General features: G+C 41.0%; 1 protein-coding gene across 2 annotated transcripts in view; it reads right to left on the reverse strand.

Annotated features, from left to right (window-relative positions):
- LOC133130687 (SLAM family member 9-like) overlaps nucleotides 1-8348 on the reverse strand; it is a 49823-nt gene extending 41475 nt beyond the window's left edge. The window contains exons 1-2 of one of the 2 annotated variants that reach the window (XM_061245450.1): nucleotides 8218-8348; nucleotides 1892-2182 (exon numbers count right to left, since the gene is read on the reverse strand). In XM_061245450.1, the coding sequence (XP_061101434.1) occupies nucleotides 1892-2182; nucleotides 8218-8254 (328 nt within the window). In that variant the 5' untranslated portion in view covers nucleotides 8255-8348. The remainder of the gene's footprint in view (nucleotides 1-1891; nucleotides 2183-8217) is intronic. The other variant, XM_061245451.1, reaches the window with a different exon arrangement.
- Between the last annotated feature and the right edge of the window lie 7115 nt (nucleotides 8349-15463).

The raw sequence follows: 15463 nt of genomic DNA on the forward strand, positions 1-15463 counted from the left end.
AGCAGGCAGCTCTGCTAGTTACACTGCTAAAGTTAATCTATCTAGCAGGATTGCCTGTGCGTTATTATCAGCACTTTTACGCATCGCAGCAGACCTCCGTCTCCAACCATACCAATCATTTTCCATCTATAATTTCTCAACAACCTTACATCCTCTTACCGGGCATGATTTTGCACTGATACTACATGTGTTTATAGGTGTCTATAAGATATAATCGGTACCTGGCCGTACGCAGTCTGAAGTTGAGTTTTTACAATTTTAACAGCTGAGAAATCAGAAGTATTCGGTTACATCTGCTGTCACGCGTTGCCTTCAATGGTGTCCGCTTCGTCCCGAGAGTACCCAAATCTGTAAATACTCATTGTTCTTTAAAAACAATGAAAAGTAAATTTAAATTGAGGATAAAAAAAATGCCCAACGCATCCCAACATTTTGGGAAGACTGGAGAGACTCTTGGGGAGGTTTGGGGAAAGTTTTAAAGGCGAACACACCTGTTGAACGCGGCTGCCTGCACATGCGCACAAATGCCCTCAGATGTGGAAAACATTCCGCTGAATCGCAGTAAGACGTTATTTTTATTTCCGTATCACTACATGGCTGTGATAACGAATAAATATGGAATTAAACACGAAGGATTTAGATTTTTTAGCGCTAATGCTTTTTCGTATTGTGTGTACTTTATGTGTTGTAGATCAGACAGGCATAGATGCCGATCGTTTAGCTTTGATGGCTCAGAGGTTTCTTACAGTTTGAGACTCTGGCTGTGCCTGTGCTGTCTGTACTTATGAAAATATGGGGATTTATTTAAGACCTGTTATACCAGCTGCATGTGGACTTTTAGGGGTTTTCAATTAATAACAGGTTAGAACAGTCATGAACACAACCATTATACAAACAAATACAGTATACAATCACATTACAATACAGTAATATCAAGTTTGGTTTATTTTACAAAGAGAAAATGACAGATATATTGAAATTCAGCCTCCTAATTATATCATGTAACCTGTACATATGGCTGTAATATCCATGTACTTCAGGATTTGAGAAGGTTGTTTGTAAACCTGTGTGAAACCTTCCTGATGACAGAGTTGAAGATCTGTCCTCTGATCAGGGGTCTTGGTGGCAGTAGTGTGGCTGCTGTACTCAGTGTATCACAGTGACCTGAGCTTATACCCCTGGCCCCTGTTACAGGAGGTTATTATGGGCCTGTTCGGGGATAATGGCTACAGTGGTACAGCAGGGAGTCTAATGAACACAGCAGCAACCTAACAGAAGAACTAGCACTTCTGAAACAAGGAATACTGATCTTTACATAATCAACTGAGAAAGAATGAAGAGTTCATTCTAAATTACTTTAAATTAAAGTGAAACTGCTTCAAAATGCACAGTACAACACTTCAGAAGGCAGTTTTGCATACCTGAGAGAATTGGCTACAGAGTTGCAACAGAGTGGAACATATCTGACATTTAAAAAAATTCTGAGCCTTTTTAGCAGTCAGTAAGGTATAATTCCATTGTACAGCAACACTGAAACTGGCTCAGATTGGCACTGTACTGAACACACACAACCCCTGCTACACTGCTCACACTGCACACACTGCACACACTGCTCACTGCCACACTGCAAGCTGCTGCAACTCAGAGGGGAGCCTGCTGATTGGTGGAGATCTGATACATGTACATTTGTATCAGAATTTAAAAAGTGAAACATGGATCACTGTAAAGCCACTCTCCATGGAATTACTTACAACATAAAGAAATCCACTGAAAACAGCCAATAATCTACACTGGCACGCATACATCAGCTCTGTTTAACATACTTCTGTACCTAACATTTCAATGAGAAAATGCAATAATACAATACACACAAATAGCCAGTCATACTTACCATACACCTTCAGCTGGTATTTCACCTCTACAGGAGTCCCATCGTTTCTCACAACTTTATACTCTCCTTTGTCCTCCATCTTGAGCCCGGAGAGGGAGAATAATCCAGTGCGGTTGTCCCACTGCAGTCTGCTATCGTACTCGTTAGAGAGTGGCCTTCTTGCACCGCTGATCACGTGTGCAATTACCTTACTGAGGTACATCATATTCCCGCTGTTCTTCACTTCGGTTGGGAACTCCACGCTCCGTCCCACACGTTCATGCAGTTTAACCTGGCCATAGACACTCCCTGCTGCAGACACACAGAGGACACCATCAGGGACAATCACAATACACACACACACACACACACACACACAACCACACACAAACACACTCACTGCTGCAGACACACAGACAGAGGACACCATCAGGGACAATGACAATAATACACACACACTCACACACACACACAACTACACACAAACACACTCCCTGCTGCAGACACGCAGACAGAGGACACCATCAGCGACAATCACAATAATATGCACACACACACACACACATACTAATAGCATACCAGAGTGTATGTGGATGAGAGTGCGTATATATATGTGTGGGTGTATACACACTCTCGCTCACACATGCACACACACTGTTGTGTTATTGGTATGTTACTATAACAGCATAAAGCACACTGGTGTGTTATTAGTGTGTTACTATAACAGCATAAAGCATACTGGTGTGTTATTAGTGTGTAGTATGTTACTATAACAGCATAAAGCACACTGGTGTGTTATTAGTATGTTACTATAACAGCATAAAGCACACTGGTGTGTTATTAGTATGTTACTATAACAGCATAAAGCACACTGGTGTGTTATTAGTATGTTACTATAACAGCAGAAAGCACACTGGTGTGTTATTAGTATGTTACTATAACAGCATAAAGCACACTGGTGTGTTATTAGTATGTTCCTGTAACAACATAAAGCACACTGGTGTGTTATTAGTGTGTTACTATAACAGCATAAAGCACACTGGTGTGTTATTAGTATGTTACTATAACAGCATAAAGCACACTGGTGTGTTATTAGTATGTTACTATAACAGCATAAAGCACACTTGTGTGTTATTAGTATGTTACTATAACAGCAGAAAGCACACTGGTGTGTTATTAATGTGTTACTATAACAACATAAAGCACACTGGTGTGTTATTAGTGTGTTACTATAACAGCATAAAGCACACTGGTGTGTTATTAGTATGTTACTATAACAGCATAAAGCACACTGGTGTGTTATTAGTATGTTACTATAACAGCATAAAGCACACTTGTGTGTTATTAGTATGTTACTATAACAGCAGAAAGCACACTGGTGTGTTATTAGTATGTTACTATAACAGCATAAAGCACACTGGTGTGTTATTAATGTGTTACTATAACAACATGAAGCACACTGGTGTGTTATTAGTGTGTAGTATGTTACTATAACAGCATAAAGCACACTTGTGTGTTATTAGTATGTTACTATAACAGCAGAAAGCACACTGGTGTGTTATTAGTATGTTACTATAACAGCATAAAGCACCCTAGTGTGTTATTAGTGTGTTACTATAACAGCATAAAGCGCACTGGTGTGTTATTAGTATGTTACTATAACAGCATAAAGCGCACAGCATTATTAGTATGTTACTGTAACAGCATAAAGCACACTGGTGTGTTATTAGTGTGTAGTATGTTACTATAACAGCATAAAGCACACTGGTGTGTTATTAGTATGTTACTATAACAGCATAAAGCGCACTGGTGTGTTATTAGTGTGTTACTATAACAGCATAAAGCACACTGGTGTGTTATTAGTGTGTAGTATGTTACTATACCAGCATGAAGCACACTGGTGTTATTAGTATGTTACTATAACAGCATAAAGCACACTGGTGTGTTATTAGTGTGTAGTGTGTTATTATAACAGCATAACGCACACTGGTGTGTTATTAGTATGTTACTATAACAGCATAAAGCACACTGGTGTGTTATTAGTATGTTACTTTAACAGCATAAAGCACACTGGTGTGTTATTAGTGTGTTACTATAACAGCATAAAGCACACTGGTGTGTTATTAGTATGTTACTATAACAGCATAAAGCACACTGGTGTGTTATTAGTATGTTACTATAACAGCATAAAGCACACTGGTGTGTTATTAGTATGTTACTCTAACAGCATAAAGCACACTGGTGTGTTATTAGTATGTTACTTTAACAGCATAAAGCACACTGGTGTGTTATTAGTATGTTACTATAACAGCATAAAGCACACTGGTGTGTTATTAGTATGTTACTTTAACAGCATAAAGCACACTGGTGTGTTATTAGTGTGTTACTATAACAGCATAAAGCACACTGGTGTGTTATTAGTATGTTACTATAACAGCATAAAGCACACTGGTGTGTTATTAGTATGTTACTATAACAGCATAAATCACACTGATGTGTTATTTGTATGTTACTATAACAGCATAAAGCACACTGGTGTGTTATTAGTATGTTACTATAACAGCATAAAGCACACTGGTGTGTTATTAGTATGTTACTATAACCATAATGCACACTGGTGTGTTATTAGTATGTTACTATAACAGCATAAAGCACACTGGTGTGTTATTACTATGTTACTATAACAGCATAAAGCACACTTGTGTGTTATTAGTGTGTAGCATGTCACTATAACAGCATAAAGCACAGTGGTGTGTTATTAGTATGTTACTATAACAGCATAAAGCACACTGGTGTGTTATTAGTGTGTTACTGTAACAGCATAAAGCACACTGGTGTGTTATTACTATGTTACTATAACAGCATAAAGCACACTTGTGTGTTATTAGTGTGTAGCATGTCACTATAACAGCATAAAGCACAGTGTTGTGTTATTAGTATGTCACTATAACAGCATAAAGCACACTTGTGTGTTATTAGTATGTTACTATAACAGCATAAAGCACACTGGTGTGTTATTAGTATGTTACTATAACAGCATAAAGCACACTGGTGTGTTATTAGTATGTTACTGTAACAGCATAAAGCACACTGGTGTGTTATTAGTATGTTACTGTAACAGCATAAAGCACACTGGTGTGTTATTAGTATGTTACTTTAACAGCATAAAGCACACTGGTGTGTTATTAGTGTGTTACTATAACAGCATAAAGCACACTGGTGTGTTATTAGTATGTTACTATAACAGCATAAAGCACACTGGTGTGTTATTAGTATGTTACTATAACAGCATAAATCACACTGATGTGTTATTTGTATGTTACTATAACAGCATAAAGCACACTGGTGTGTTATTAGTATGTTACTATAACAGCATAAAGCACACTGGTGTGTTATTAGTATGTTACTATAACCATAATGCACACTGGTGTGTTATTAGTATGTTACTATAACAGCATAAAGCACACTGGTGTGTTATTACTATGTTACTATAACAGCATAAAGCACACTTGTGTGTTATTAGTGTGTAGCATGTCACTATAACAGCATAAAGCACAGTGGTGTGTTATTAGTATGTTACTATAACAGCATAAAGCACACTGGTGTGTTATTAGTGTGTTACTGTAACAGCATAAAGCACACTGGTGTGTTATTACTATGTTACTATAACAGCATAAAGCACACTTGTGTGTTATTAGTGTGTAGCATGTCACTATAACAGCATAAAGCACAGTGTTGTGTTATTAGTATGTCACTATAACAGCATAAAGCACACTTGTGTGTTATTAGTATGTTACTATAACAGCATAAAGCACACTGGTGTGTTATTAGTATGTTACTATAACAGCATAAAGCACACTGGTGTGTTATTAGTATGTTACTGTAACAGCATAAAGCACACTGGTGTGTTATTAGTATGTTACTGTAACAGCATAAAGCACACTGGTGTGTTCTTAGTGTGTAGTGTGTTACTATAACAGCATAATATGAGGTTGAGGAATGGCGGAGAGCCAGGCGCGACTAAGGGTAATCCCTAGTAAGCGGCACGTGAACGTCTCCGCCACTAAACCCCGGGAGGTCGAGGAAACAAAAAAACAACTCGGAGACAGCTCCGATCAAATAAAGAAAATAGCCCCAAAAAACGGCTAATGAAAATAAAGCAACCCTTAAAAACCAGGGCGAATAACACAACCAAACCGGGGATCCCCAAAATAAAAGTACAACCTAGTGTAAAAGACTAGGTAAACAAAATAAACAACCGTGAGTCGCAGCTCCGGAAAACGCACAAACCAAAAAACATACCGGGGACAACTTCCCTCACCCACAGACTCACACGAGCCGAAAACAAAAGAGAAAAAAACTAAAGAACCTACAGGAAGGTGTTCGCAGTGTACACACAACGAGCAGAACACCTTCCTTACCTTTTTCTTTTATTTTTTCTTTAAAATTCAAAACCCACAACCAGCACAATACCTGACTCATTTAACAGTCTACCGTGTGCTTACCAGCTTGGTGGCAGAGCGAACAGTGACACCAAAGCGTCGACCGATGGTCAAAGAGGGCTTTAAATACCTTCTGGAGGTAGACACCCCGTTGGCACTAATGAGCACCAGGTGAAAATAATAAACCCCGGGTGGCCACAGCCGGTACTACCTCCCACTTGTGTGTCATTAGTATGTTACTGTAACAGCATAAAGCACACTGGTGTGTTATTAGTGTGTAGTATGTTACTATAACAGCATAAAGCACACTTGTGTGTCATTAGTATGTTACTGTAACAGCATAAAGCACACTGGTGTGTTATTAGTGTGTAGTATGTTACTATAACAGCATAAAGCACACTGGTGTGTTATTAGTGTGTAGTATGTTACTATAACAGCATAAAGCACACTGGTGTGTTATTAGTGTGTAGTATGTTACTATAACAGCATGAAGCACACTGGTGTGTTATTAGCATGTTACTATAACAGCATAAAGCACACTGGTGTGTTCTGAGACATTAATCATTCTCGGCGCTACCTCATGGTTCACACTGGATATGTTTATTTATTTTGACTGATGACTTTTTAAGGTGCCTGTTGAATCATGTGGGTGCAGTAGCCAACCACACAGGCCTGTGTGCACGTTCAGGTCAGGTCAGAACTTGCTGTCATGTGGTTAAATAGAGCAGAAACATGAAGTAAAAGCTGAGTAAAACCAGTGAATTTAAATTCTGGACATACAAGACATTTCAGCCTGTTCCATCCATAGGTAAATGACACTTAAATACCACCTGTTACATCAAAACCGTCTGCAGCTGCTTTCTCTAAAACATTGTGTAATGAGACAGTGTCAGTGTGTTTCTGCTGTGGAGCCACTATGCTTTTTGTTAAAATCACCCTCTCCCTCAAACACATGGATCACAACTCAATCTGACCAATAAATGGCAGCTCACAGAAGGCTGTAGTTTCCTCTCCAGAAGCGATCACACTTTTGTTTGTGCAAAATAGGCAACTCGTAGCCTGTCAGCAACCTGCAATCTTGACTCATTTCCAAGAAACGTGCGCGCTCTTTTCAAAGTCGGCCGCAGCATACGGTGCAGGGCGTGTCGCCCCCAAACTCACCGGGCGCATGCTCGCGCACTCTCCACCGGCCGGACAGCAAACCTGCGTTTTTATTGCCACATCGTAATCCTGTGATCAACTCAAATTCCACTATATTTATGGCGAACGGCTGCGCTTCTGAATTGTAATCATACATTTCCGTCAGCGGCCAATTACATATGATTGTTATGCATGCGCACCACTGTTGGATACAGATCAACATAGTAATTTATCAAGAAATCGGAAACTGCAATATCAAGTTGATATTATAATGATATTATTTGGCCTATACAGCAGAGAATGATTCAGCATGTTTTCTTCACAAACTAAACATGTAACCTAGTCAGTCGGCGAGCTCATCCTGTTAAATCGTATGTGTGAAATTCTGGATTCTGCAGAGACGCTCTGACTTGATTAGAAAACGGTTGAGGCATATTCATCTCAATGTGTGTGAGGGACTACAACCTCTGACAAACGCGACCGTATGAAAATTACGCAGCGATTTAACCGGTCAACGATTCAGTCGCATCTTTAACTTGCCATATAGCTATAAAATACGTTCATTCATTTCAGAGAATCAGTTACTACGTTGTTAAATACGTTCAAACAAATAACTCACCCTCGTTTTTTACTGATTACAGACGTACTTTCGGTTATCTTGTTAGGCTAGAGGTATTCAAGCCGATAATCGCTATACACCATAAATTCGCAGACTCATTCCGACACAGAAAAACCGGGAACATAGAGAGAAAGATAAGTAGCTACCTGTAATGGACAGGAAAACGCAGAGGGTAATCTTCATCTTTCTTTTTAAATATCTTCAGCGTGCGTCGCTCATTCGTGCCGTTCGACCTGCACTCTCCGCGGCAGCGCTCTTTATGCGCTGTGGATCAGACCTGATGCGCAGAGGCACCGCCTCTCTCTTCATTTCACCTCCTTCCCAGCAGTTCGCCCGACTCTGCTCGGCTAAATTAACTCGTGATTCTCCGCGATAAAACTGGATCCGCCCAGTCCTGTCGCAGACGATTCCATGGAATTAAATCATGTTGTTTCTTATCTCAAAGCGCTAGGAACAAACTATTGCGTAACTGTGTACGCTGCACCGTCACCGATTTGCTGAGGCTGTGTAGACTGTATAAAGGTAATTTAATCTGAAACTATAGTAACCTATTTTGTGTAGGCTATATAGACAATTGCTATATATTATAATTACTAATATAAATGTGGTTACGCAAATCCACTCGCAAAAGATTCCATGGAATTAACGTGCAGAAGCGTGGGCACGCAAGTAATAAATCACACGAATCGCTATTTTAATTAAAGTCACAGGAGGTGAAATGGACACACACACACGAGTGACTATTTATTTATTCATTTATTTATTTATTATTATTTTTTAATATAAAACTAACAAATAAAAAAGCTAAACAAAAAAAAAGGAAAAATCTGGATGATTATGAATGGGTTGGATTAGGATATGGCTTTGCGTGGATAGTGTTTCTAGAGTATGTGAGTATATGTTGGTTACGGTGGGGTTGGGGGGTTAGTCCACAGGCAAATTGAATGATTTTATGAAAGGACCCCAAATGTTTGCCATGTGTGAGCTTTGGCGCTGGTGTGAAATATAATATATGGATATATATAATATGGATATGTGTTCTTTGAGTAGATTAGACCAATGTGTTATGTTTATTTTGTGTCTTGTTTTTCAGTTTAAGAGGATGGTTTTCTTGGCGATAGCCAGGGCAATGAGTATAGGTTTGGTATTTTGATTTGGTGGGGTGATTGTTGAGAGGTCTCCTCGTAGACAGAGGGATGGACAGAGTGGAATGCTACAGCTCATAATGAGAGATATTGTGACACACGAGTGACGATTTAAAGGCACTACAATCTCTTGGCATCGCTATAAACAAAAGGGGCTCTGGCCAGGTGAGCACACCCTTCAATAGGGAGAGCTGGGTAGAAAGTAATGTGCGCATTTTCTCGAAAATGATGGGAGCTGCAATGACGTGATAACTTGTGTATGTGCATATAACACTGCAAGAGCGTCATAGTAAATTTTGGCGCCATTGGAACACGTTTGGTGGAGCTACCGTCGAAAGTCTTTTTCAACTGTAGAATTGCGTTTACTTTTTTGAGTTTGTCTTGGATGCTAGCGCGGGAGAAGTGACAGGAGAGAGGGGAGGGACGGAAGTAACGTTCCATGGAGGGACAAAAGTAAACATTATTATTTTTGTCCCAAGATATTTTACAATGCCGTCTTAGCTAGCATAACGCCAGCAATAATAAAACAAGTGGGCACAAGTGCAATAACAGCAGTAAACAGCTTACTGAGATAAGATAATACATAACTGCCCCGTGGGGTAGTTTGTCCTCTACATTTCACCCATCCTAGTTTCTTAAAGGCAGTGGGCAGCAATAGTGCAGTGCAGCACCCAGACACCAACTCCAGTTCTGAGGCCAGTGCCATCAAGGGCAATGGCTGGTGAATACACAACACAACCTGCCGGTTTTTAATGTGGGAGGAAAACGGAGTAAACCAATAGTCATGCAGAGTGGATCTGGAGCTGGGTCCTGCACTGACACCAGGAACACAGGAGGAGGTTAGCAGGAACACAGGAGAAGGTTAGCAGGAACCCCGGAGGAGGTTAGCAGGAACACAGGGGTAGGTAAGCAGGACCACAGGAACAGGTAAGCAGGAACACAGGAGCAGGTAAGCAGGAACCCACGAACAGGTGAGCAGGGCATGGGAGCAGGCAACAGGTGAAACCTGCTGGCAAGCACAAAGCAGGGCACATAACAAGAGTAGACAGAAACAGACTAAGTGTGATTACACATTAGAAAACATGCAATAGGTGTGGGGGTGTGACTAGGAAACAGGTTCAGTGCAAACATAGAAACACAAAATGGAACAAGGACTTAGAAAATACATTAGAAACGGAGAAACAAGGAAACAAACTAAAACAGAGGTATGGGATGTGATCGCTTCTTTCCTGGGTTTTTCCAGCTACCAAGGGGAAATAGTTCATTTGTTTGAATGAACAATCTAGCTAATTTAAAAAAGCTAATTCAGTTCTAATTCAAACAATCTAGCTAATCTAGCAAAGTTTTCACTTCAAAGAATGGAATATTTGATACCTTTTCACAAGTACCTTTTAAGGCATAGTTGAGTCCACGGACTCTTCTGATCATGAATTAGCTCGCTAGCTATGTAAGTTAACATAAATAAATTGGGGGTACATCGGGCTGAAAGCACTCCTGTGTTGAGTTTATGTATAGCTCACTCACTGTTGGGTGTTAGCTTTGTGAGTGAAATACTTACTGACTGAAAATATATGTTGCGACTAGTGCACTGCCATTTTCCTGCCTTACCTTTCCTCACTCTCAGCTGATGTCAGTAGAATCTTTAACCACCATTCACAGCTGTGTTTACAAAATGGCACTATGGGTCATTGCCACGCTTGTCTCCTGCTTAGTCTAATCAACTGTACGTCGCTCTGGATAAGAGCGTCTGCCAAATGCCAATAATGTAATGTAATAATATAATCTCTACATAATAATGTAATAATGTAACCTTCTCTACATCCCTGCTAAGTCCTCACTGACAATGATTGACTGTTGAGGACTTTGTAGTTTCCTCCTCCCGTACGGCAAAGAATCTTGGGGTGACTCTTGATAACTGCCTCACCTTGGCTCCACAAGTATCCTCCACTGCCAGAACCTGCAGGTTCTTTCTCTACAATATACGCCGTATCCGTCATCTCCTGACGGAGAAAGCCACCCAGCCACTAGTCCAGGCACTCGTCATTTCCCGTCTGGATTATTGCAACTCCCTCCTAGCCGGTCTCCCAGCTTGTGCCATCAAGCCCCTCCAGCTGGTCCAGAATGCTGCAGCCCGCCTGATCACCAGTCAGCCCGGGTCGGCTCATGTCACCCCGCTCCTCATTGGCCTTCACTGGCTTCCTATTGCCGCCCGCATCCGATTCAAGGCCCTAGTGTTGGCATTTCAGGCTGCTAAGGCTGCCCCACTTTATATACAATCCTTGATCACTCCCTACTCCACAGCTAGACCACTCCGGTCTGCCAGCTCTGGTCGCCTTATGGTTCCCTCTCTAGCACCTGGTGGTCGAGCTGCACGTTCACGCCTGTTTTCCGTTCTGGTTCCTCAGTGGTGGAATGACTTGCCTACCACTGTCAGGACAGCAGAATCCCTCCCCCTATTTCGACGCAGACTAAAAACACACCTTTTCAAACTCTACCTTAGTCCTCCCTCCTGATTTCCCCCACCACCCTTTCCGATATCCCTATTTCTCTTGTCTAACCCCCCCAAAAAAACTTTAACTTGTGAAAGAACCTATGCACTTGTAAATCGCTTTGGATTAAAAGCGTCTGCTAAATGACAAAAATGTAAATGTAAAAAATGTAATCTACACACCTCACTCACACCTATACACACCAACACACCTTACTCACACCTGTACACACCTACACACCTCACTCACACCTGTACACACCTACACACCTCACTCACACCTGTACACACCTACACACCTCACTCACACCTGTACACACCTACACACCCCACTCACACCTGTACACACCTCACTCACACCTGTACACACCTACACACCTCACTCACACCTGTACACACCTACACACCTCACTCACACCTGTACACACCTACACACCTCACTCACACCTGTACACACCTCACACACACCTGTACACACCTACACACCTCACTCACACCTGTACACACCTACACACCTCACTCACACCTGTACACACCTCACACCTCACTCACACCTGTACACACCTACACACCTCACTCACACCTGTACACACCTACACACCTCACACACACCTGTACACACCTCACACCTCACTCACACCTGTACACACCTACACACCTCACTCACACCTGTACACACCTCAACACCTCACACACACCTGTACACACCTCACTCACACCTACACACCTCACTCACACCTGTACACACCTCACACCTCACTCACACCTGTACACACCTCACTCACACCTGTACACACCTACACACCTTACTCACACCTATACACACCTACACACCTCACTCACACCTGTACTGAGGGGTGAGCACGGTACTGAGGGGTGTGCACGGTACTGAGGGGTGTGCATGAGAGGTGTGCACGGTACTGAGGGGTGCACAACGGAAGGTGACCAAACATAGGGAATTGGGCCATGGCCTGATCAGAAACGGCAGTTGCCATCAGACTACTCTGATTTTAGATTCTACTCTGATTTTAGCGAAATCAGTGTGATGAAGAGCTCTGTGTAATTAGAGATGACTGCTGCTGTGCTTCAGTTATTACACTTAAATCTGTGCTCATCTGCTGCTGCAGACAGAATACAGACACACAGTAAGTGACGGGTGTTTGTATTCTTTAGTGGATCAGACATTTACCAGATTTGTGTTTGAGTTTAAGGCCATTTATCTTTGGACATGTTGATACCTTTCAACCCGTTTTCCTTTAGAAATGAGTAAATGTCATTACAGTCACTGAAATGCTAATTTGGCATCTTATAATCATGTGATCTGTAAATATGAGCGGATTTTGAAAATAGTGCATTTGATAAGCATTTTCGGTCAATAAACAGACATTGATTGAATGAACATGGGTTATGGAGATTGATTGTTGACAGTTTCTTGGGTGGGTTTTTGTTTTAAAAGACAACAATAAGTGAAGTAACAGTCTTGCTCTGTGATGTGTGAACAGACAGATGCAGTGAAGAAATCTGAGGACAGGAAGAAGAGAACCGGGGAAAATGAAAATGGCACCTTTTACTTTTGCAGCTGGGCGTGTTTTATAGAGAAGTACACACTCTCACTTCCTCTTTCTGCTGAAACCGCGTCCTTCAGGTGCAGGGGAAAAAGCTGGGCCGCACTTCCCGATAACGGTGTCTCTTAGAGTTTTACGAAGACTCTCTAAGGTATACCTTACTAAAGCTGTTTACTTTTCTCTGTGTGTTCCCTGAACTGTCACTTAGGCGGTTGCTTAAGGGATAGCTTCTACGTGCGACGTCACTTGGCCCATCAACAACTTTAAGATTGTGATGAGAGAGAGTAGTGTTCTTTATGAATAGAGAGAGAGAGAGAGAGTAGTGTTCTTTATGAATAGAACACTGCAGAAATACTTTAAAATATTGCATTCATCACGACTGGTGGGAACTTATTAATAGAATTAAAAACTTACAAACTAAATGATCAAATTATAGTATTATATCATTTATATATATGGTTATATATATCATTTATATATGGTTTGTGATATCAGATTGTGCCGTCACACCTTGTCACATCATCGTTTTCTCTGATTAGCTGACTTTTTCAATAAAAGCACACCAACAAGCAAATGCATCAACAAGAAAATAATATAAGCGGTCGCACAGCTCCACAGCAAACGAAATGGAGATATTGTTAGACGTGGTGCTGAATAAAGAAACATCATTTTCCAGTTTTATTACCACGGTGTCCAACAAAACAAAGAAAGAACTATGGATAAACATCGCTCTAGCACACAGGGAAATCGTCAGTTCATGAATATAATTTAAAAGGCAATTAGGCAACATGTTCAATAAAGTGCACCATGCATCCTTTGTAATGTACAACTTTATTCTTTGCATTAAAACAGTCCCATTAATGTGGTATTTTAGTAATATTATTAGCCAAATACAACTGTAGAATTATTAGTGTAAGTATTGCTGAACAGATTGAAATGTAACTAAGAGCAACAGCTGATTTCAGAGGCTTGCGGTCATAACAGTGGTGGCCACTAGTAGCAACATCGATAAGGTATAGAGAAGAGTGGTCCAGACTAACCTTATGAAAGTAGCACGTACAGAAGGTATACTTGGCTAAGAATGTTCCGGGAAACACGCTGAAGGCAGAGCTCAAGGCATATCTTACGAACAACATAGCGTTAAGAAGGCTTCGGGAAACGCAGCCCACGATAACTATACTATAACTATAACCTTGAAATAAGTGACGTCAACCCCCTGCTGCTCAGTGTTAATTCTGTGCTTGTTTAGAGTTAGGCGTTTAGAGTTTGAACCAGAGCATCAGGGACAAGAATAAACATGACTGCACACAAAAGCTGAGCCATGTGATGCTCGTCTACTACTACTGATAAAAGTTAAAGAAATTCACCGACATATAAAGTAGGATGGTGCAGAGAGTAGATATCCATGTGAAATTAATCCATGAGATTTCTGAAGTAGCCAATAGAAGTAATGTTCTGCACATTGTCTGATGCTGATCGCATGGTGAAAATCTTTGTGACAGTCCTCTGTGAAAAGCGTGATACAAACAGAATGGAATGGGAATGAATAAAGGGCCATTTGTCTGCCCTGTTTGTGACTGAGTCTTGAGAAAACTAAAATACAGAGCTGTCTACACTGACATGTACACCACACACACACGCCATTCAGAAGAGGCCAGATCACAGCCAACCAATCGCCTTCCAGAGCAGCCCAGGGTAAACAGCCTGAGTGACAGGTCAGGCAGGTCATGTGACTGCAGCACGGAACTGAACACAGACACCAGAACCACAGAAACCAGAACCACAGACACCGGAACCACAGAAACCCACCCAAAACACACCCAATCCCTTAAACAACTCAAACCAATAGGCAATACCAACAGGAGAATACACTGTTTGACATTGGCTGGGAAATTTGACACATTTCACTTGGGACCCCACCCACATAATCAGCTGTGCTGCTCATCCCACAAATGCATGATCCTTACAAACATCATTAATGAAATGAACAGGCTTTCCAATGATATAAGATAGAATGCTAATAATACAGTGACAACAGAGATATGATCGACCAAACTGAAAAAAACATGCTTATTTACAAGTGATCCCAGACAAAAATATTGTATAAGGACATTTACCAAAGATAAATAAGAAAGCTCCAATTCTACAGAATGATTTCCTGTTTGTTTCCTGTTCAGAACTGCCTGTCATCTGT

The sequence above is a fragment of the Conger conger genome, chromosome 6 (assembly GCF_963514075.1).
Source record: "Conger conger chromosome 6, fConCon1.1, whole genome shotgun sequence".
Lineage (NCBI taxonomy): Eukaryota > Metazoa > Chordata > Actinopteri > Anguilliformes > Congridae > Conger > Conger conger.